At 42.6% G+C, this 22,165-nt stretch overlaps 1 protein-coding gene across 2 annotated transcripts in view; it reads left to right on the top strand.

Annotated features, from left to right (window-relative positions):
• Window positions 1-22,165, top strand: part of SORBS2 (sorbin and SH3 domain containing 2) — a 3,647,154-nt gene that overhangs the window by 2,329,907 nt on the left and 1,295,082 nt on the right. For both annotated transcript variants that reach the window (XM_044062620.1, XM_044062621.1), the window contains one exon: window positions 20,926-21,009. In XM_044062620.1, the coding sequence (XP_043918555.1) occupies window positions 20,926-21,009 (84 nt within the window). The remainder of the gene's footprint in view (window positions 1-20,925; window positions 21,010-22,165) is intronic.

Raw genomic sequence — 22,165 nt, 5'->3', positions numbered from 1 at the left:
TATCCAGGGTGATTAGTTTGTGGTCAGATCTCACTAGTGAAGGGTATACTTCCGGTGTGGAGCACTTTGTCCCCATGTTTGTGATGATCAGGTCTAGTATATTATCTCCCCTTGTGGGAGAGGTGACTAGCTGTTCCATTGCGTTTGAATTTATGAATTCCAGGAACCTTTGGGCTATGGTGTTAGGGATAGAATAATGCACCCAGTCTATGTTAGGGTAGTTGAAGTCTCCCAATATGATGGTGTTTGGTGAGACATTCATATCCTCCAATGTCTTCAGGAAGGCTGAGTGGGGTTCCTGAGATTGGGAGGGTGGTCTGTAACATGCTACCAGTTGTATAGCAGTTTTTCCTATGGTTAGTTGCACCTGGATGGTCTCTGATGCTTCATGTGTTGCCACTAACCTGGAGGTGTGGGTGTCCTTGATGAATATGGACACTCCCCCTCCCTTTTTGGTTTGGCCTGAGTTTTGGGGCCAAAAAGCATGATACGAGGTATAGCCTGGTAGCGCTGGGGTGCTCTCAGGAGCCTTGAACCAGGTTTCAGTTACTGCACAGACGTCGATGTCCTCCATACTAAGGAGTGCTTCAAGAGCCTGCATCTTGAGATTTAGACTTCTGGCGTTGAGCAGCATTACCCTTAATTTTTTTCCATTTTTGTTTTCTAAGGAGGTGGGTTTGTCTTTTGAGCCTTGCCTAAAAAAGGCACTATGGGGGAGGCAAGAGCCTTAGCCAATATCCGGAAGCCCAGTGGTGACAGATGCAAGCCGTCCCTTGCGAAGTAGCATGGCTTGTCCAACATGTCATCCCAAGCAGAAAGACATTGGATCCCCCTAGAATGACACCAGTATTTGAGCCAATTATTAAAGCTGGTCATCTTGTCTTTGTATTGTGGCATCATTCTTGGTGAGGGCAAGATGCTGCTCAGGGTCAGGGTCATACCAGCCTGGGCTACATAATCAGAGAGCTCCTCTATGTCTCTTTTCATGTAGTCCAGGGAGGTACGTCTCAGGTCATTCACGCCGGCATGGACAATGACGGAGTCATATTTGTACTTGCTTTGGAGTGACCTGAGTGCGTGTGTTATGTGGCGGATCCTAGCTCCTGATAAGCAGCTCACCATTACCCTCTCCTTGTTCAGCCTGGTAAGCGGAACGTCAGTATGTCTGACTATAGAGTCACCTATTACTAGTGTATCAGGCATGGTGTTTGGCCTTAAGGGCTGTGATTGTTTGACACACTGATTTATTGAAGTATGTGATGCATGTGTTATGTTTTGAGGTGGTGGATTTTTGGGTGTCTGCTTTGGGAGCCTCTGTTGTTTTGGTAAGTTTTTTGTTAGAGCCTCCGAGTATGTCTTTGTGTTTTTATGGGTTTGATTTGCAGTTGTGGTAAGTCTATGTGGGACTGGGTTTGGTGTGTGTGTGGTTACCTTCTCCTCCTGTCTGGTCTTGCCAGTCCTGAGTTGAGAGAGTTCAGCCTCCAGTTTGGCTATATAGTTGCATCTCTCACATGTATTTGTGTTTGTTGGGAGGAGGAGAGGGTTGTCTGTGTACATGAGACAATTGTAGCATTGTCTCAAGATTCCCAGATTAACCAGCTGAACCGGAGAGGATGCCAGCAATCTACCACTCGACATGCTAGAATATTATAAGGGAGTGCTGTGCCTTTAAGGGAAGTGGGTACTCACAGGGAAGGTAGGTGGATGTAGTGCTTACTTAGAAGAGAGGTTTTGAGAACAAGTGCTAGGCTTATAATAAAGCGATTAGACTAGATTATTATAAGAGTAGAGCTTTCTTAAGGGAAAATTTGAAGAGCAGACTTGATGGAGCCAGAAAAAGTTTAACCTTGTTTAACTGGTGCTGCGCTATGTGCACAACCGCGCAAAGCCGTGCAAACGCGGATTTTAAACAGGGAACTTCAAAAGAGCTAGAAATGGTCCAAAACAACCAATTACTACAAGCTCTTGTGCTGAGGTCACTCCTTCAGGGACAGATAGGCTGCTCAAGGCTCCCCACTCCCACTGGTGAGCAAAGAAACTTCCTTCTATCCAAGTAAGGCAATGGACACCACAGGAACTACACCACAGCCCAGAATACAGCAAAGCGTGTATACTGGTCTAAACTAGTCGAGGAGGCGGAAAACAAGGATATTTTTTGTTTTTGTTTTGAGATAGAAAGCACACAGAAATGCAGGAAACAGTAATAAATCAGTTACACAGGCTAGCACACTTTAGTGGGCAGCCTCAACAGTTAAATTAACAAACAAACAAACGACTTTCGACCAATTTTCGACTAAATGAAACTTTAAGTGCAGATAATATATAATGCAACAAACTGTTAAAAAAACAGTTTAAGCTTGTTCAAGGTAAGCAAGAGAAGGTATTTCAGGTAAAAAACAACAAAAAATACTTAAATCAGGAAAGTAGTCGCTTGTCTCAGTTCTCTGCTGCTAGGACCACTCTGCAGGACCACGAGGAGCTGTTGCTGAGTAGTATAGCCAGAAAAAAATGCTCAGAGGTGGATTTTAAACAGGGAACTTCAAAAGAGCTAGAAATGGTCCAAAACAACCAATTACTACAAGCTCTTGTGCTGAGGTCATTCCTTCAGGGACAGATAGGCTGCTCAAGGCTCCCCACTCCCACTGGTGAGCAAAGAAACTTCCTTCTATCCAAGTAAGGCAATGGACACCACAGGAACTACACCACAGCCCAGAATATAGCAAAGCCTGTATACTGGTCTAAACTAGTCAAGGAGAGGTGGGAAAACAAGGATATTTTTTTTTGTTTGTTTTTGAGATAGAAAGCACACAGAAATGCAGGAAACAGTAATAAATCAGTTACACAGGCTAGCACACTTAAGTGGGCAGCCTCAACAATGTGATGCTTTGGCTGTTTTCTCTGCAACCAGTATCAGGTGGTTTCTCTACAACCAGTATCAGGTGGTTTGTGATTGCATGACTAGCCATGATGTGCGAACTCAGCGCTATTGCACAAACTGACATTGAAGCTGATATGGCACCTGCATGTGGCCTACAGAAGGGCACTCATCACTGAACTATACTCCCTTCAGCATTGCCTGCATATGGTGCTGTTAAGATGCCACCAAGTGTGCATGTGGGCTGTTGGCCTGGGTTGTTCCTGCCCAATAAATAATGTATGGCACCATAGCCGTTGCAACCTTTTGCTCGATATATGCAGACCTGTGAGTTGGTGTCAGGCTTTAGTGGTCACATATCCATCTGTATCTGTGCATAGCAATTTTCAGGAAATGTTCTACATCCACCTTCATTAAATATGATGTGCATGCGTGTTATATGGTAGCATATTCAAACTGTGGATCACATATCACTCGCTTGTCATATATAGGGTCCACATGACTGAATGAAACTAATGCATCTGATGTTGTCCTTATTCATTCGTTTCTCAGCTGTTGAGGTATCGGTGCCAATCTCAAATCCAATTCAGATGTGTTCAAGACTCTAGGATCCAACTATCAAGCTCCTTCCTCTACCAGTAATGCCCCTGTCAACCTGCTATACCCCAGATCTCATTTGCTGCAACACCGCTACAGAAGGGTATCTTTCTTAGAGAGCTTTTTTGGATGTTTTTTCCTTGTTATAAGTCCAATTTCCAATTTTTTTTCTTTTAAACGTCTTTTTTCAGCTTCACCTACCTCCATTATCTAGTCTGTTCAGTTCTTTGATTATTTCTTTGGTACAGTTTTTCACTTTCTGTTCTACCGCAAGATAGCTGTTGGTACCATTGTTGGTACTTTTCCTGCCTTTCTCTCCTGTCCTTTTTTTTTCCTACCCTGTAGAGGATATTTTCTTTTGTTTCTCTACAGTTGCTGGTAGCCTATTAAAAAAAAACTTTTCTCCCTTTCTTTAGACATGTCTGAAAAACCAGCAGAATTTAAGAAATGCACTTCCTGTTGGCACAAGATCCCTAACCCTGGTGCCAGAGGTTGTGTATCTGATGCCTAGGATTTTCTTATTTAAACATGAACTGCTCCATTTGTGCAACATTTAATTCTAGGACTTTAGCAACTGTTGGAAAAAGTTACTTTTCACGGGATTGCTTCCTATTCCAGGGGCTCAAACCCATGCAAAGTCATCCAAAGCCTCTTCGGAGGTGAAAGAATCATGGAAGCAATCTCCAGCCTGCTCTCCAAAGTCTACTTTGTCTTCAGAGCCTCCTCCAAAGATTCAAAAGAAATTGGATCTGACCTCCTCGAATCCGAAATGAAAACAGTCAGATCCCACATCCTCAGATCCAGGAACTTCTCAAAATAAGTCTCCAAGAACCTGGTCCCTAGGGCTTTGCTCAGCTTCATTCTTCCTTGCTTGAGGAGACCCCGAGGAGAGAGTTTCAGCCCCAGTCCACCACTTGATCATCAGGTCCTCCAGGAGCTCTTCAGAAACCGAAGTGGCTAGGATGATGAGGAAGTTTCTTAGAGCTTACTTTCAGATGGGGGTAATTCCCGCTCTGGCTCCCATCGGATCCATGAGCCTCCCTTCTACTTCCCATGTTGTGATTTCTCCTTCTCTGATGTGACTGGCAGATTCAGAGCCCTCGGATCCAAGAGACCTGAGAGCATTGACATGGGATATGAATACAGCGAGATCTTTATCTCAGACTGCTTTCCTGACTTGTTCGGCACTAATTCCTTTGGACCAGGATGAGTCTTGGAGGTGAAGCATTAGTGCCAGGTCCAGGGGCCTAGTTTCCACTCCAAGGATGTTGGAGCTATCCATGCCCCTTGGAGCTTCGGTGTCGGAAAACTTGGGTACAGCTGCCCCTTCAAGGCACAGGTCCGGGAAGGGTTCTGGCGGGGTAACATTGGCAGCTTCTGCTCTGGTGCAAACAGCTATGGTGTCTCCTGGCCCTTCTGCTTTTGACAGTGTGGAGAGGGTCTTCTCTCATCCGAGAGATTTAAATACTCTATCATCTTTGGATCCTATACCCCTACCTCCTTATGATCCACTCAGGCCTATTTCACAGGAACAACCCTGGCCCCATCAAGCATCAAGACAGTCCTCCTTGAAGACTTTCCCCTCCCTTTGGATACCTCTCCAGATCTTACACTGAGGAGGTTCCCCGAAAGAGAATGTGTAAGAGGAGACACAAAGACTCCCCTCAGGAATCTCTCACTGAAGACACAGACTTTGATAAAGAGGAGGGGTCCCCAAGATCTCCACTGATTGACATCTCCTTTTGAAACATCTTAGAAATTCTTAAGCAAAAGGATGGTTGGTTTTCTGATACTCCCTGCCAAGGGGAGTCAGTGGTTCTTGAAGCTTTTGGGTCAGGCCCATCTATTTCTTGCGTGACTCCCAAGCAGATGAAATTATAGATCTAGTCTCTCACTGGGCATGGAAGGAAATGGATATTGTAGAACCCATTCCCTATCACCCTGATAAATTTTTTGCCCCACCTAAGGACAGGCCACATTGGAGCAAGAGAGTTTCTGTTGATGCTATGGTTGTGGCAGCAGCCAAAGTGAAGGAGCTGGCAGTGCAGAGCTCCTCTGTCCATCCCCCTAACAGAGAGTTCAGGGTGTTGAACAGATTCAGGAAGCGTATTTTTCCCTCAACGACCTTTGCCTCACAGTCTCTGAATTACTTGGCACATTTCACTAGAGGAACTTTCCAAGTCCCTCTCTGATTCCATGTCCATGCAGGATTACAAGAACTCTTCTGTACAACTGGCCACTGTCTTATCTAATGTATCCATGAGGCTAGTTTCCCATGCTGTGGAGGGTACCTCACAGGCAGCAGGTTCAGACATAGCCATTAGGAGGCATGCCTGTATGTGCTTATGCAACTTTGCAAAACATTTCAAGTCTTCTTTCATCAGTGCTCCCTTTGATGAAATGTCTTTGTTTGGCCTTACTGTAAAGGAAATGCTTTCTCAGAGTGAACAGGAAGGAAAGACCCTGTCTGCCATAGGGATAAGATTTTCTACTCCTCAACGACCCTTTTCCAGGAATCAAAGATAAGGCAGGAAAATGTGGTTCCATAAGTCCCAGGGTCCTTTCCAGAATTCACATGGTGAAATCACCCCCAGAGGCGGGGGGGTCATCCTCATGGCAGGGGAGGCCTGCAGAACCAGTGTTTCTGAGATTCCAATTTGAAGAAACCATTTCAACATTCCTGAAAGGTAACTGCCCACTTTTGAAGGCAGTCGGGGGATGCTTCTCTCTCTCAACCCAGATGCCTGGGCATCAATAACAAAAGATTCTTGGGTGCTAAAAATCATATCCAGAGGTTATTTCATACCATTTTTCCAGATTCTCCCAACCAAAAGAAAAAGGTTTCCCAGCATCCCACCCAGTCAGAAGGAGGCAGCAGCTCAAGAAATTCAAAAGCTGCTAAACAAAATAGTCATCCAGGAGGTCCCACCAGGCCAGAAAGGATTTGGAACTTACCCAAGATGCTTTTTAGTGCCTATAGAAAACTGGGGACCTGAGACCCATTCTAGATCTAAGCAAACTAAATCAATTTGTGAAAAAGTCAAAGTTCCTAATTGTCACAGTTCAGTCCATTCTGACGTTTCTACACAGGGATGATTGGATGTGCTCCATTGACCTTCAGGATGCGTACTATCACATCAAGATGAACAGATGATCCCAGAGTTTTCTACACTTTCAGCTACCGGCCAGTCACTGTCAGCTCAGAGCCCTGCCCTTTGATCTCACCACAGCTCCCAGCATGTTTACCAAATGTATGGCAGTGAAGCTCACTTGAAGCTGCTAGGTTTCCAGGTGTTTCCATATCTAGATGACTGCCTCCTCACTGCTCCAGCCAAGCATCTTCTAGAGAAATCCAGGGACTACTTTCTCCAGTTATATTAATCTAGGCATCTCAGTCAACATCTGCAAATCTCATCTACACCCTGTACGGAGCCTGGAGTTCATAGATGCTCAATTAAAGATAGTCAGTCATATAGCCTCTCTTTCACCACATTGAGTAAGGACCATCAGGTGCCAGGTGCAGCAAAATTATTGCTCACCCTTCTGCCCAGCTAGACTTATTCTTCAGGCTGTAGGGTCAATAGCAACTCCATAACCTTAGTTGCTATGGCCCATTTCTGTATGCACATTCTTCAGTAGACCCTAGCTGTTCATTGGTCAGATGTTCTTCGTGTTTCACTGTTGCAGTCATTACAGTTGGGTAATCCTGCTGGCAGGTTGCCCACAGTTGACCTGAATTCCAAAGTCCTGGGTCCTGCGTCGGCTGCTGTCGCCCCTTCCCTGACGTCAGGTCATCAGGGGTATAAAAGAAGCAGCCGACACCATTTTCTTTAGTCTTTCTTGCTGTGCGGTGCCTGAAGCAGAAGCAGTCCGCAAGTGCCTGTCGGCCGACTCCTGAGATTTTCGTGTTCGAGTTTCAGATCCAAAGTCTTCATTAAAAGCTAAGTACCCCATTGGGGAAACTTTTTTCTTGCTCCAGACCGATGTCAGAAAAAGTAAATAATTGTATTTCTTGTGGAAAGCAAATACCTCATAAGGACTTTCATTCTTACTGTATTCCTTGCCTAGGCCCTGATCACAATGTTTCTGGTTCTCGGTTTTGTGCTAGATTTAACCAACGCACTATTAAGTGTCGGTATGATTTTTCCTTAAACTATTTTGGACGCCAGTTTAATTATCCAGTTGTCGGATAGCCATCCGACTACCGGAGTTCACAAAAAACGCAAAGAAAAGGAGAGAGATAGACAACCGAAGCCCAAAACCGATGACGAAGCTTCTCCTAAGCCAGTCGCTGGTTCACCAGTTCCCAGTGAGGCGCTTTCGCAGCCCCTGACGCCCGTTACTTTAGAGTCGCAGGCTGCAATCGACTCCCACGTGGAGTCGGCCATGCCGCTGGAAACTCAAGGTATTGGAGCCTCGGATACTATTCCTTCAGATGGGTCCGGAGCCGCTGAGCAGACACCAGCTTCTGAGGGTGTATTCAGACCTAAACATCTATACATTAAACCGACTTCAGCTTCAAAGGTAAAGGCTAAAACGCCTTCTAAAGCAAAGAAACAAACTCAAGAGCCACATGGACAGGCCTCTATGCCCAAAAAACAGATGCTCAAAATGGCTGAAGACTTGATTACCTTGATCAAGGGTTCCCATCCCCCTCATGATGAGACTGACTATGAATCTTCAGATCAGGTTTCTATTTCTTCTGATTCCTCTTCTGATCAGGAATATTCTCTTCCCCCCTATGAGGATTCTGATGCTGAAGAATCTATACCTTCAGCTTCACCTCCAGAGGACTATTCTTTTGGGGAAACCTTGCATACCATGAGGGAGCATTTCCACTGGGAGAGCCAAGATTTTTCAGAATCTAAAAAGAGGCTCAGGGATTTCCTTTTACTACCTCAACACAGGCCACTGGCCATTCCATCTGTGTTAGACATTGTAGATGATGTTTTCAGAGTCTAGTCTTACCATTGACTCCTTACCTCAAGCTCCTGTTAAGCCTGACAGATATTACAGGGTTCCTGACTCTCATAAATTCTTTTTTATAAACCCTGCTGCAGACCTAGAAACTATTTCACAGGGTCCCAAAGGAGTTAAGGCTTCCACTGCAAAAAAACCCTACTCCCTCTGACAGAGATTCTAGGGCACTGAATAGATGGGGAAAAAAGGTTTACACATCTGCCACCTTGGCTATAAGGGCCTTATACTGTCAGTTTCATATGCTCAAATATCAGCAACATGTTACGGCATTGCTTAAACAGAAAATGTTATTAAACTCTGAATGTGCAGAAAACAAGGAAATGCAGGATTTATTGCATGCAGCTGAACAAGTTGGAAATCATACTTTGCAATGTGTTTTTGATTCTTTGGAGGCCTCCTGCAGGGCCACAGTTACGGGTTCTGTAATTAGGAGGCACGCTTGGTTAAAGGAATAAAATCTGCCTGATCATGTCAAAGTTAAATTATTAGATGCACCTTTATAGCATGAAACTTTGTTTGGTGTTAAGGCAGAAGAGGTGTTAAAGAAAATGGAGGACAAAGCTAAATCTATGCAAACTGTCAAAGATTTTTTACAAGTACAGCCACCTAGGTTTAGTAGACACTGGCCTGCAAAGAATTGGTCCTTTCCTGTGTCAGACAGACCTCAAAGGGGAAGATCCAGATGCCCTAGAGGCAGATTCCAGGTGCAAGGTTCATACAGGTCAAAGCAATGGGGTGCTTCTACTTCCAAAGTTGGAGAAGACAAATCACAACCATACAGGAAACAGTCCCAATGACTTCCCCCTGCCTGCACCAAGCACTTATCTCCTGGCAGCACCCTTAGGGGGAAAATAAGCATTTTTTTCTCAAAATTGCCACATTATAACCCAGGACAAGTGGGTTCTAAATATCATGTCACAAGGCTACAAGTTCCATTTCCATACCCTGCCAAAGACAAACGGCTGGCCAGATCTGCCAAAAAAATCAATGAGCAGAGGCACAAAAATAAGTCTCATCCATCATGGCCCTGGGGGCCATTCAGCAAGTACCAGAGCAAGAGCAGGGACAAGGATTTTACTCAAGACTGTTCTTGGTACCCATAAAAGGACAAGGCCTGGAGACCAATACTGGACCTATCTATTCTTAACACATTCCTGGACATACCAAAATTCAAGATGTTGACTTTGCAGCAGCTTCTACCCATGCTGGGCAAGAACACTTGGCTTGTGACTCTAGACCTAAAAGAGGCATACCTGCATGGCCCAATCAGACAGTTATGCAGAAGATACCTCAGATTCAAGGCTGGCTCAATGCATTACCAATTCTCTGCACTGCCCTTTGGCTTATCTACTGTGCCTATGGTCTTTACAAAGTGCCTGGCACCAGTAATTGCATTCTGCAGACAAAGCGGAATACAAATATATCCTTATTTGGATGACTGTCTAATTCAAGCAGAGAACAAGGATATTCTTCTACAGCATCTGGCATTTGTGAAAAGACTTCTAACATGCCTAGGGTACACAGTCAATGAAAAGAAATCAAAATTAGTACCCTCTCAAGAGATAATATTCCTGGGTGCAAACTTAAATACAACTGCCCAGATGGCTTATCTCACGCCAGACAAACAAAGGCAACTGACTACATATTTCAAAATGTTGGCAACAAAGGCCCAGTTATCTGCAAGAAACATTCTTCAGGCTTTGGGCTTCATGGCATCCTGCATCCTTCTAATTCCATATGCAAGACTGCATATGAGGAAACTTCAATGGTACCTACAAAGTGTTTGGACTCAACATTGCCACAGCCTGGAAACAATGATTACTCTCATTCCCTGCCTGCAACAGGAGTTCCGATGGTGGGCAAAGGCTTGTCACCAAAACAAGGGACAGCCATTCACATTACCCCCAGCCAGGCAGACACTAACAATGGATTTATCAGATTATGCCTGGGGGGCCCACATGGCAGGAAGATGCATTCAGGGCACATGGTCCTCAAACCAAATGCATCTACATATCAATCAAAAAGAGATGCTAGTTGTTCAAAATGCCCGGACAGCCTTCAAGGACCTACTTCATCCGGGACAACTACTGATAAAGACAGACAACACCACAGTCATGTGGAATATAAACAAGCAGGGGGGTACACATTCTTACCCCCTTTGCAGACTAGCCATGACTTTGTGGGACACAGCATTGACTTACCAAGTACATCTGCAGGCACAATTCCTGCCAGGAAGGAAAAATACTCTGGCAGACAAACTAAGCAGAAACCTCATGGATCCCCACGAGTGGCAGCTGGATCCACAAGTCTTCAGCATGATAACAAGGAAATGGGGATGCCCGGACATAGATCTATTTGCCTCCCCTCACAGCTACCAACTAAAATGATTCTGCACAAGGACTTATCACAGACAAGCATGGAAAGTGGACGCCCTAGCTTTCAGCTGGAAAAACCTATCAGTATATGCCTTTCTCCACTGCCTCTTGTCCCCAAGGTACTCCTAAAGGTCAGACAGGAGAAGCCAAAGATGATACTGATTGCCCCAGACTGGCCCCACCAGTACTGATATCCAGTCCTAAGGAACTTGTCTCAATGCCCAGCTTGGACCTTACCTCAAATAGCTCATCTACTGTCCCAGCAAAACAATCAGATCCTGCACAGCCAACTCAGGACTTTAAACCTAGCAGCATGGCGGATAATGTATTCATACAAAACACACCTCTCAGTAAAGCTGTGATGGATGTCATTTTAGAAGCCAGAAGGCCTAGTACTAGAAAATCATATGCTGGAAAATGGAAGAGATTTTGTGCTTGGTACCAGGCCAAGGAATTGATACAGCTTGTGCCAAATATTCCTCAGATTTTGCAATACTTAACTGAGATGCTGGACAAAAGGCCTATCTTTTTCATCTATTAAAATTCATGCCTCTGCCATTTTAGCTCATTACAATACAGAGCCACCAATCTTTTCTCATCCCATATTAAAGCAGTACCTCAGAGAAGCCAAAAATGTAAGGCCTCCAAGGAGATCACCAATGCCTGCATGGGACCTCAACTATGTCTTGGAAAAACTCACCCTGCCTCCTTTTGAGCCAGCTGCTACTGCTGATATAAAGTTTTTATCTTGGAAAATAGCTCTGCACCTAGCAATAACTTCTGCAAGACGAGTTTCAGAGCTACAGGCACTCATGGCTGTGGAACCCTTTATCATTTTTTATCCAGACAGGGTCTCTCTGAGGACAAACCCAACATTTATGCCTAAGGTGGAGTCCAGTGTGGCTCTTAACCAAACTATTCATCTGCCAACTTTTTATCCAAATCCACAGAACAAGGGGGAGATAATTCTGCATTCTTTGGACGTACACAGACAGCTTAGATTCTACTTGGACAGAGCCAAAGTTTTCAGAAAGACAGAGCAATTACTAGTGGCATATGCTGCAGGATCACAAGGAAAGGCTATCTCAAAGCAGACTGTTTCAAATTGGATAGGCCACTGCATTCGTTTCTGCTACTTACACCATGACAAGCCAGTGCCTAAGGGCATTAGGCCACATTCAACCAGAGCTGCAGCCACTTCAGCAGCCTTTCTCAGGGGAGTACCAACCAAGGACATTTTAGAGGCTGCTACTTGGAGTTCAGTGCACACCTTTACAAAGCACTATCATCTGCCACTCTACTCTAAATCCAGGGCAGGCTTTGCCACTGCAGTTCTGCAGGGCCTCATAGACGCTCCTAATGCTGTTTAGCTTCAGCCTCCCAACCATAGCTTTGGGACTCTACCCAAATGTAATGACTGCAACAGTGAAACACGAAGAACATAGTACAGTTGTGTACACTTACCATAAATGTAGATGTTCGAGTGTATTCACTGTTGCAGTCCAGGTAACCCACCCGCCATCCCCATTTCTTCTGATGGAACCTATCTTCCCTTCCCTGATTTATACAACCTATGTGGTGTATTTGCTTGTAGATGAAGGTAAAGTTTATATTGGTGCATGTATTTTTATATATATAAATTTTGGCTACCCTTTTAAGGGGCACCTGACATCTGGGGCAAGAAAAACTAAAGAAAATGGTGTCGGCTGCTTCTTTTATACCCCTGACGCCCTGACGTCAGGGAAGGGGTGACAGCAGCCAATGCAGGACCCAGGACTTTAGAATTCAGGCCAACTGAGGGCAACCTGCCAGCAGGATTACCCAAATGTAATGACTGCAACAGTGAATACACTCGAACATCTACATTTATGGTAAGTGTACACAACTGTACTTTCTTCACCATCTCGTGTCCTTTCCAGTCAAACTCATTCCCAAGGTTGGCCTCTTGTACTTCCGTCACCAGTAGCCACGGTAACCATGGACGCCTCCCAATTGGGGTGGGGTGGCATTTCATGAGACATACAAGGCACACTGTCCACAGAGGAAGCCAATTCGCACATCAGTGTCCTAGAGATGAGAATGGTCTTCCTAGTGTTGCAGGCCTTCCAGGACAAACTTCCTCTTGGGACAGTTATGATACAAATCAACAGCATGTGTGTCATTTGTTACATCAACAAACATGGGGACCTGATCTTATCCCCTTTGTTGAGAGGCAATGAGAATGTGGCAGTGGGCTATCTCCTCCAACCACTTTCTTATGGAAATGCACATACTGGGGAAATCCAGAGTGCTAGCGGACAAACTCAGCAGGTACATTTTGATGCATTATGAGTGTTCTGTCATTCAGTCAGTGAGGGAGAGGATTTTCCATCATTGGGGCCAACCTTGCTGAGACCTCTTTGCATCTTCCCACGACAACAAGTTCATAAGGGTCTTTGCCCTAATCCTTCCTCTGATGGAGCCACTGAGAGATGTTCTAGTCCATGTTTGGCCAGCCAGTCTACATGATGTTACTCTCCTGATACCTCTAATTCCCAAATTCTTACAGAAGGCACTTCGGTTGAAGAGCACGATTATCCTTATTGCCCCCTTTTGGCCTTGTCAAGTGTGGTTTCCCTTCCTCTTGTCTCACCTTCATTTTCCCCCCAGTCCAGACCAGCACTGTCATTCCACACAAATAGATCATCCAGACATTCCAGACCTCAAACTGACTGCATGGTTTCTCCAACTCTACTGATAGTTAGACAGCCCAGGCTTTACTCCCCAGTCCAACAGATACTTCTTCTTCCTACAAGGCCTCTACATGGAAGATCTTCAAAAGTAAATGGAACACGTTCTCTATTTGGGCTCTACAGAGAGATTTGGACTTCTTCACTGGTTCTAGTTCTGCTGTCCGTTTTTAGCATCTATTTTTCAAAAAGGAGCCATTATCTCTAATATCAAAGTGCAATTGGCAGCCATATTTAATTTTCACTGAGAAGAAAATGTTTCCTCATTAGGTTCTTCAGAATTGTGCAAGGCTTTTCTCAAAGATACTTTCTTGTTTAGGCCTCCAGTGAAGGACACCCCCCCACCACCACCACCACTACCAGGATTTGATAGTTGTGCTGCAGGGGTTAACTCAGAAACCCTTTGAACCATCAGCTAAATCTGATTTAAACTTTTTATCATGGAAAACTGCCTTTTTGGTAGCCATTACTTCTGCAAGCAGAGTTTCTGAACTCCAGGCTCTCTCTTCTAAATCCCCTTATCTTATTTTTCACAAAGACAGGGTTACTTTACAGACCAATCCATCTTTTTTGCCTAAAGTAGCCTCTGAAACAAATATTAATCAAACCATCAATTTGCCTGTTTTTTTTCCCAACTTTGCTAACAACAGAGAGGACTTGCTCCATTTTTTGGATGTACATAGGCAACTGAGTTTTTATCTTCATAGAATGATTTCAGGAATTCAGAGCAATCATTTTTCTCCTTCTTCCCTAACAAATTAGGCTGTCCAGTTTGTAAAATTACCCCAGCCAAATGGCTTACTGATTGCATTTCTTTTGTTTGCAATCAGCAAGGCCAGTCCCTACCTAGGCTTGCTAAAGCACACTCTACCAGGTCCATGGCTACTTCTTCAACTTTTTAGTCTAGAACTTCTATTGACGACATTTGTGCTGCAGGTACCTGGTCTAATTTTCATACTTTTATTGATCATTACAGATTGGATTTGTCTTCCAGGAGCAGGGCTGTCTTTGCTTCTGCAGTACTCCAGAATAAGCCCCCCCCCCAAGGTCCACATAACTGGGGACTCTGTTCCAATAGTTGAGGAATGACTAGAAAGGACAGCATTAGATATTAAAGTTATATACTCACTATACTATGCATCATTGAGGAATAAATAGAAAGGACAGCATTAGGTACGAAAGTTATATACTCACCATAACTATGCATCTGTGTTGTCTATTTTCATTCTTCCTGATGTCCCCACCCTCCATCCTCCTTCCTGTTGTCTCCTGGGGGTGACCTTATGATTATTATGGAACTTCTCTTCCAGGTTTGAGCCCCTGTTCTGCTACCACTACTCTTACTTTGTCATAAACTAGGGTTAGTTATTCCTATGTCTTACAAAGCAGCAAACTCATTCTGTGATATAGCAGGTTGACTGGGACATTATGGGTAGATGGAAGAGCTCGAGAATTGGATCTGAGATTCTAGAAAATGTGGCCAAGTTAGAATACCCCAATAGTTGAGGAAAAATGAAAATGGGCAACACAGATGCATAGTTATGGTGAGTACATAACTTTAATTTCTTCAGTACTGGGCTCTACACAGGTAACAGACTATCCACACTGCTCCCTATTACAACTGGAGTCCCACAAGGATCAATTTTAAGCCCTCTATTATTTTCCATATTCATCAATGATCTGAATAAGATCACCCAAGATGCAATTGTCATACAATATGCTGGAAACATTAGTCTGCTCAGCCACCAACCCCCTCACACTCATTTCCACTACCCAACAAGTCTTCAAAACCACTGAAGTTTGGTTTCTCAGTAAAAACTTGTTACTGAACCCAAAAAAGACCAAACTAGTAATCTTCAAAGCAAATAAATCCAACTTAGACACTGATTCTTTTAGTATTACATCTAGTGATGGTACCATTATCTCCCCAGACTCCCACACAAAACTACTGGGTGTTACAATTGACAACAACCTGAAGTTTGACCTGCACATAAATCAAACCATTAAAAACATACACAGAAAACTAGGCAGTCTATACAAAAATAAAACATACCTAAATCAACAGACTAAAATTACCATGACTCAAACTCTGCTACTATCCACACTTCTATATGCTGCCCCCATCTTCACCAACCTATCCAAAACAGAAATTACAAAACTAGACACGTTACAATCAAATTCCCAGATTTGCCACAAATGCTCCCTAATGTTCCCATCATTGCCATTCACTATACCAACTAAAATGGCTTGAACTTCAAAATCTCATTACATTCCACCAACTCGGTTTCGCTAAAAAACTCCTATTATATCCAGACAAAATACCAACATTATCTAATTTACTTAAAACACATGAAAACCAAGACAACTATGCTCTAGTGACAGGACCTTAATCAAAATCACCAGATCCAACAACTCAGCAGGAGACTCCCTATTTCCTAACTACATAGGCAGAATCTGGAACTCGCTGCCCCCTGATATTACCTCAGCACATTCTGTCATTAAGTTTAAACAACTACTAAAGGAACACCTACTTACCAATAGGCAATGCCCATGCCTTCCCCCAGGTTGACCCTCTACACCTGCTTTTCCCTCAGGACTTTTCCATCAACCTCCACATACTAATTTACTGCAGGTACTGCTACTCTCAATAGACAAACCTCATCTACTAGCAGTTCTCCTATATTCTTGCTAACTCTATGGGAATATTATCCATACTCTCAAAAATTCAAGTAAATTCAAGCATTTCTCCCCGGGCCTCCGCTGAAAACAGGATCTGTGGAACCTAGTCAGACTTTCCCAGTCAACAAATGTTAAATAAAATAAAAAATAAATAAAATTACTGGTCATACAACTAACATGTCCTGTTACTACAATTTGCAGCTACAATATTTTTTGCCTAAGTACCTCTAAAATGTGCAGCCAAAACTTTTTTTTCTCTCTTTGTACTTCTAAAATGTTATGAATTGTACTTTGTCTCTGTATATGTGAAATGACTCTGTATGTGTTTATTTGCCTTTGTATATTTACAAACTCTGGAGCTTTTCTCCCCGGGCCTCCGCTGAAAATGGACAATTATCCAGTCGGATTCTCCTGGTCAACAAATGTAAAATAAAATAAAAATAAATAAATAAAATCTCCAGAAGTTGCTGTTCCATAAAACTCTGATACAGACTGCACCATGCACTGTCAGGCACTTAGCAGAGTGTGGTAGGAGGGCAGTACACTGGTCTTGGCAGTTATTAACATCCTGTGAGGTCATTTAGGAGGAATGTGCATCATCCAGTCATAGTAAACACATTACTGGTCTCCCACTGTATGCAACGATTGATGCTGATGTGTGCAGTCTGCCAAGTAGCACTCATGTCATTTACTGCTTGGCCATAGCAGTAGGACAGTGCCCTATGAAGAGCTGATGACCTCAGCAGTAGGGAAGTACCGTTTGGGAAGGGGTGTAGTTTGGACAGCCGAAAGTTGCAGTTGTATATACTGAAGATGATGATGATTCTACTGTGATCTCAAGAAGTTAAACAGTGTATCACAGATATCTCTGTGATGCATTTACATGTATGTTGTTGTGCAAGGTACATAGTAATTCAAGGTATTCTGACTGTATAGCATATACCTTGTACCAGTAGTGTGTCCCTTCAGTGCAGAAATAGTTGCAGTGCAGTACAGGTGACCAGCACTGACTAACCTGTTGGTCTTTTACTTGCCATAAGTACAAATAGGGTCCTGCTATAAGAACTGACTGAGGGGCATACCATGATAAAGTACACTGTGTCTATCAGGTTAACCACTCTTACCAGTCTTTTGAGGATATCATGAGTATGGCACAGCTTGCATGTGGTATGAGTGGTCCTCATTGTGTAGAGAAATGTAAAAGTGCCCATGAATGTTTTTTTGTATTATAACTGTATAAGTGTCTTGAGCCCCCAGAAGAATCAGTGTGTGAGCAATGGTCAGACCACTTATTCTCATGCTTCAGTACTGGTTCCCAACCTAAACACCATGGCTTAAGTCATAGCACAGCTTGTTCTCTAGCATGGCCATATATGCACAAGCTTCTGAGAGATGCAGGCAGCTGTAGTCCATCACATTTGTTAACACCAGCAATACTTTACCATCTAATGCTTAATGCCCCTTTTGTATGTGTGTGTATGTATTGTACACATGATAATATTTTGTAGTTGTACATATTTCACCATCTGATGCTTTTGTCCTCTTTTTTATGTGTGTCTATGCATTGCAATCATGATAATATTCTGTAGCCATGCATATTTCACCGATTCTTTTGCACTCTTCTGTATATGTGCCTGTGTGTTGTATGCATGATAATATTCTGTAGCTATGCGTATTTCCTTAGTGCACATGTTTTATCTGATGTAAAGCATGCAGTATGTACAAATTGCTCAGTATGCATGATCATCTTCTGCCAAGATGAAGGGTTCCCCATGCTATAAAAGTTTTCTGTATGCTTTAGTGTATGCTCTTCAGGAGTCCTACATTGTGGTTGTAAATGTTTTAAATACACAGCACACTTCTACCCACTGCACTATGTACATACATTCTTTACATTGTATGCTACAACATTAACATGCATTACTTACTTATTGAACTAGTTGTACTGTTGTTGGAGCATTCTGTTATATCTCATTCATACTGTCACTGTAATTCCACTGGACTGGGACATTAGGTACACCAGGTGCCCTCTTACCTTTAATGTGTACATCATCATATTGTGCAGCTTGGAACAGGGAAGGAATATTCTGCTGCCCTTGCAGGGGCTACAGTATAAGTTCTTCATAGGTATATGGAAATTTTTTAGATCTCCATGTTTCTTTTCAGTGACATATGAACAACTGGGCCTGATTAGCCGAATGAGCAGTCACTAAAATTTTTTAACTTGTCATGAGGTACACAGACCTTCAAGCTATTTGAAGAGTGCCTGCCCCTTTTATGTAGGCTGTGAGGAGGCTTGTGAAACAATATTTTGTTAATCACTTATTCTTTCAGCTGGATTTGGTCATTTGAGTGCTGCTGAAAAGCAGCTTGTGGACACATAATCGTTATCTCTATAAATTTACCTGAAACACTCATTGTGAAAGTCAGTCTCTCCACTTCTGCCCATCTAACTGTCCTTGGTCACAGTTTGGTAGTAGTGGACTGAGGTTGCCATTCTTGACTGCAAAAGGTAAGTGGCAGCCTGCCTGTGTTATAAAAACTTACATACATTACAAACTTTTCCAGTATATATCCTTCCATACTTTGTTCTGATGCCCCTTTTATAGCACATCTTTCCCCCTGTGTTGCTTATTTTTCTGTGTTTCTTCCTTTGTTTGCAGCTGGCAACACTGATGTGGGTGCTTTATCTGTTATCAGTAATGAAATATCCCTGTTATAGCATTCCCTGGGTGAACACAGTGCACAGTTCCCTATGTTACCATATACAAGTATTGTACTCATTACCAGAGTGTCCGAGACAGGGATTCATGATGATTCTAGCAAATACTTGATAAAGTGATAGTAGTGATAGTACTTTTTGTTGATCTGTGCTACAATACTGTATCCTGAACCCTGGTGATGCCTTAATGGCAATGCAGGTGCTGTAGATGCAGACTGTTGCATGATGAACTGTCAACATAACTGCTGTCTGAAAATATCTATGAGGAGGTGCATCATTACTTTGGGTTATGAAAACCATATCATATATACAAGATGCCTACAGTGTTTCTGGTAGGGTCTATTTTATGTAGCCAAAAGTACTAAATGTCGACTACCCTTTCATTGATACGTATGTGTCGAACGTCGACTAGAGAACTGCCACATCATTGATTTCTTTCCAATGGAAAGAAATTGGTAGGCCAACTACACATGACACAAAATAACAAACACTATGAAGTGGCGGGGCTTCACCCCCCCAACTAAATATACTAACTACGAGATCACACTACAGTGGGGAAAAGGGCAGATTTAAAACAACGGCCAACCGATTTCTTTCCCTTGGAAAGAAATCGATGCTGTGGCCATTCGCTCAAGTGGACATTCGCCACATATGTGTCGATTAAAAGGTAGTCGAGATTTAGTGCCTTCGACTACATAATATAGACCCTTTCTGGTACAAAACTGAAATGTTGCAGATGTCTGGAAGTAGAGAGCTGTGGAAATCTTAGTTTCTGTTGGGATGTGCCATCCTTTGTGTCCTGAAAGGGGTCAGGTATGTGGTGCATATCTCACAGATTGGTAGAGAGTGGCTGTTATTCCTGTATCAGGCAAGAGGCTCCTGATATGTTATGCCGATTAAACTCTGCCATGCATTCTGTCTGCACAATGGTCTGGCTGTGTGTACAGCTCTAGTACCTACTGTATGTTTTCAGTATTGTAGTGCCACTTATTTGACCTTAGATTATGTCCGTCCACCGTGCTCTGGCACAATAACATTTTGTGTTGAGAAAAACAGTTTACCTATCATTTGTTGCACGTTAATACTGTCTACAAGTAGGATGCAGGTTTGTGACGTAGCATTTGTACAGCAGTTTTCCTTTTGCATTGTATCATCGTGACCTGGTTTATGTGGCATATCTATTTCATATTCTCTGTTTTACTCTCTAATTATTTGCAAACTGCTCACCAGATGTGAAGTTGTACCACAGTGTATGTAATTCAAATTTACACCCTGGGCTCAGTATCTTTTTAATACACAAAGTACTTTAGCTCTACATACAACAGTGCTTTCACTTTTAGTGGCAAAGCAGCTCTGTGGCACCTTACTGCTTTGGTATTACAAAAGGGGTCATGTTTTCTCAGTGGGATTATCCCCATTTTTGGAGCAGGCTTGCATGCATTTACTGTTTGAAGTTTCTGCATAATAGTATGGTGATCTGATGATTACAAGGCTGAAGATTTGATAGCAGTGTGGTCACTTGGCTGGCATGACATTTCATCTTGTATCCTCAACCGTAATTTTTCTCATTTCAAATAATGTGCATGCTGCACTTGATTGTGAACAGTACTCACTGCACAATAACCTCACTGGCCAGTGCTGACCAGTTTCTGCTGCTTTGACTAAATAGCCAAAGAAAAAACTCCAATGAATTTTAAAGGAACAATAGGAGGAAAATAACTAAATGCACAGCACAAATATGACATAATTTGTTTTATAATAGCTCCTTTTCTATTATTTGCATGCTTTAGAACAAGTGCAGTTGTTACCAGTAGACTTAAAAAGTTTTTATGGTGTGTTGCCATTTAATTTCCCTTTTGTATTGCCTTTCTGCAGTCTCTTTTTTAATGTTGCTTCATACATGTGTCAAATAATTTTCACTTTGCTTAGTTTACCTCTTACTGTCCTCTTCCTTCACATCTACTCCAGACTGGCTGCATTAACCCAGATGAGATAGATTTAGAAAATGAGCCCTGGTATAAATTCTTTTCAGAACTGGAGTTTGGACGTCCGGTAAGTGAGGCTAGAAAAAATATAAATAATATTTAAGGCAAAAGATCTGATGATGGCTGTCTTTAAAAATTAGTTTCAAAGCATCCTAACGCAACTAGCAAAACCATTGTTGATATGTGGTAAAATATAAGAGTCTGTAAGGCTGCTTATTGTCAATACACTGCCAAGAATTCAGTAATTTCCTAAGCCACAGTCCTTTCTTGAGTCACACAGTATGCATTTTGCAGTTCTTAGCCCTGTTCTTGTCATTGATAAGTATGGTGCTTTGAACTTTGTTGGAATAATCAGTGCCTGTTTTCTTCGTGTTTAGAATATGTAGAATTGTAAGCATCCTTGCTAACTGGCAAGTTCACTTTTTCTTAAAATCAAAGTATTATTGCATGGCATACATTGGATGTGTAAGGAAAAACAAGAAATACTGAATTCTCTTTTGTATTGTCTCTATAAAGTGCTTTGAGTTTACAAACCACAACTGTCACAGTGAACGCGTTCATATGTTATCACCATGACAGTCTTGCTAGGATATAACTCAAATTCTGTATAGCTGAGATTTGTTACTCATTTGCTAATGGTTATTTTAGAGAAATTAAAAAAAATACATTTTGTTTTGCAGTATATAAAAACAGAATATGGATAATCATTCCATTCATAAGAGGGAAGCTCAGGATAAAAAAGGGGCTGTGTTTAGAGGATGGCATTACATTTTCTTATCCTGCTAACCAACAGAGTAAAAGTACACCTGACACAAGACATGAAAAATAGTGCATATACTCGACCAGTATAAAAAGTTTAGGTTTACTTGTAGTTTTGTTTTTTTCCCTTTCTGCAGGGGTTCAGAAAGAAATAGTAGAAATCTACTCATTTCTGAAGCAGACCTGCATCCATTTGTTGTCTGAAGGTTTATGCATAATGGTGCTCTGACAGTCACAAGGGCTGAATATTTGACTGCAGTGTGATCATCTGTTTGCCATGAACTTTCAGCTTGCATTCTAAACCATGATTTTACATGTGACTTTCACGCATGATGTTCCATTGTTCATCAGAAAAATAGTGATTCTGGCACAAAAATGAAGATCTGAAGTAGTTTACTTCATTTGCTCTTCAACCTGTGGGTCTTCGGATCCACATCAGGTCTGACACGGCCGCATTTTCCAGC

Source organism: Protopterus annectens, chromosome 2.part1 (assembly GCF_019279795.1).
Source record: "Protopterus annectens isolate FY-2018-M chromosome 2.part1, PAN1.0, whole genome shotgun sequence".
Lineage (NCBI taxonomy): Eukaryota > Metazoa > Chordata > Ceratodontiformes > Protopteridae > Protopterus > Protopterus annectens.
The sequence above is the reverse complement of the archived record's forward strand: the minus strand, read 5'-3'. Positions and strand labels throughout refer to the sequence as shown.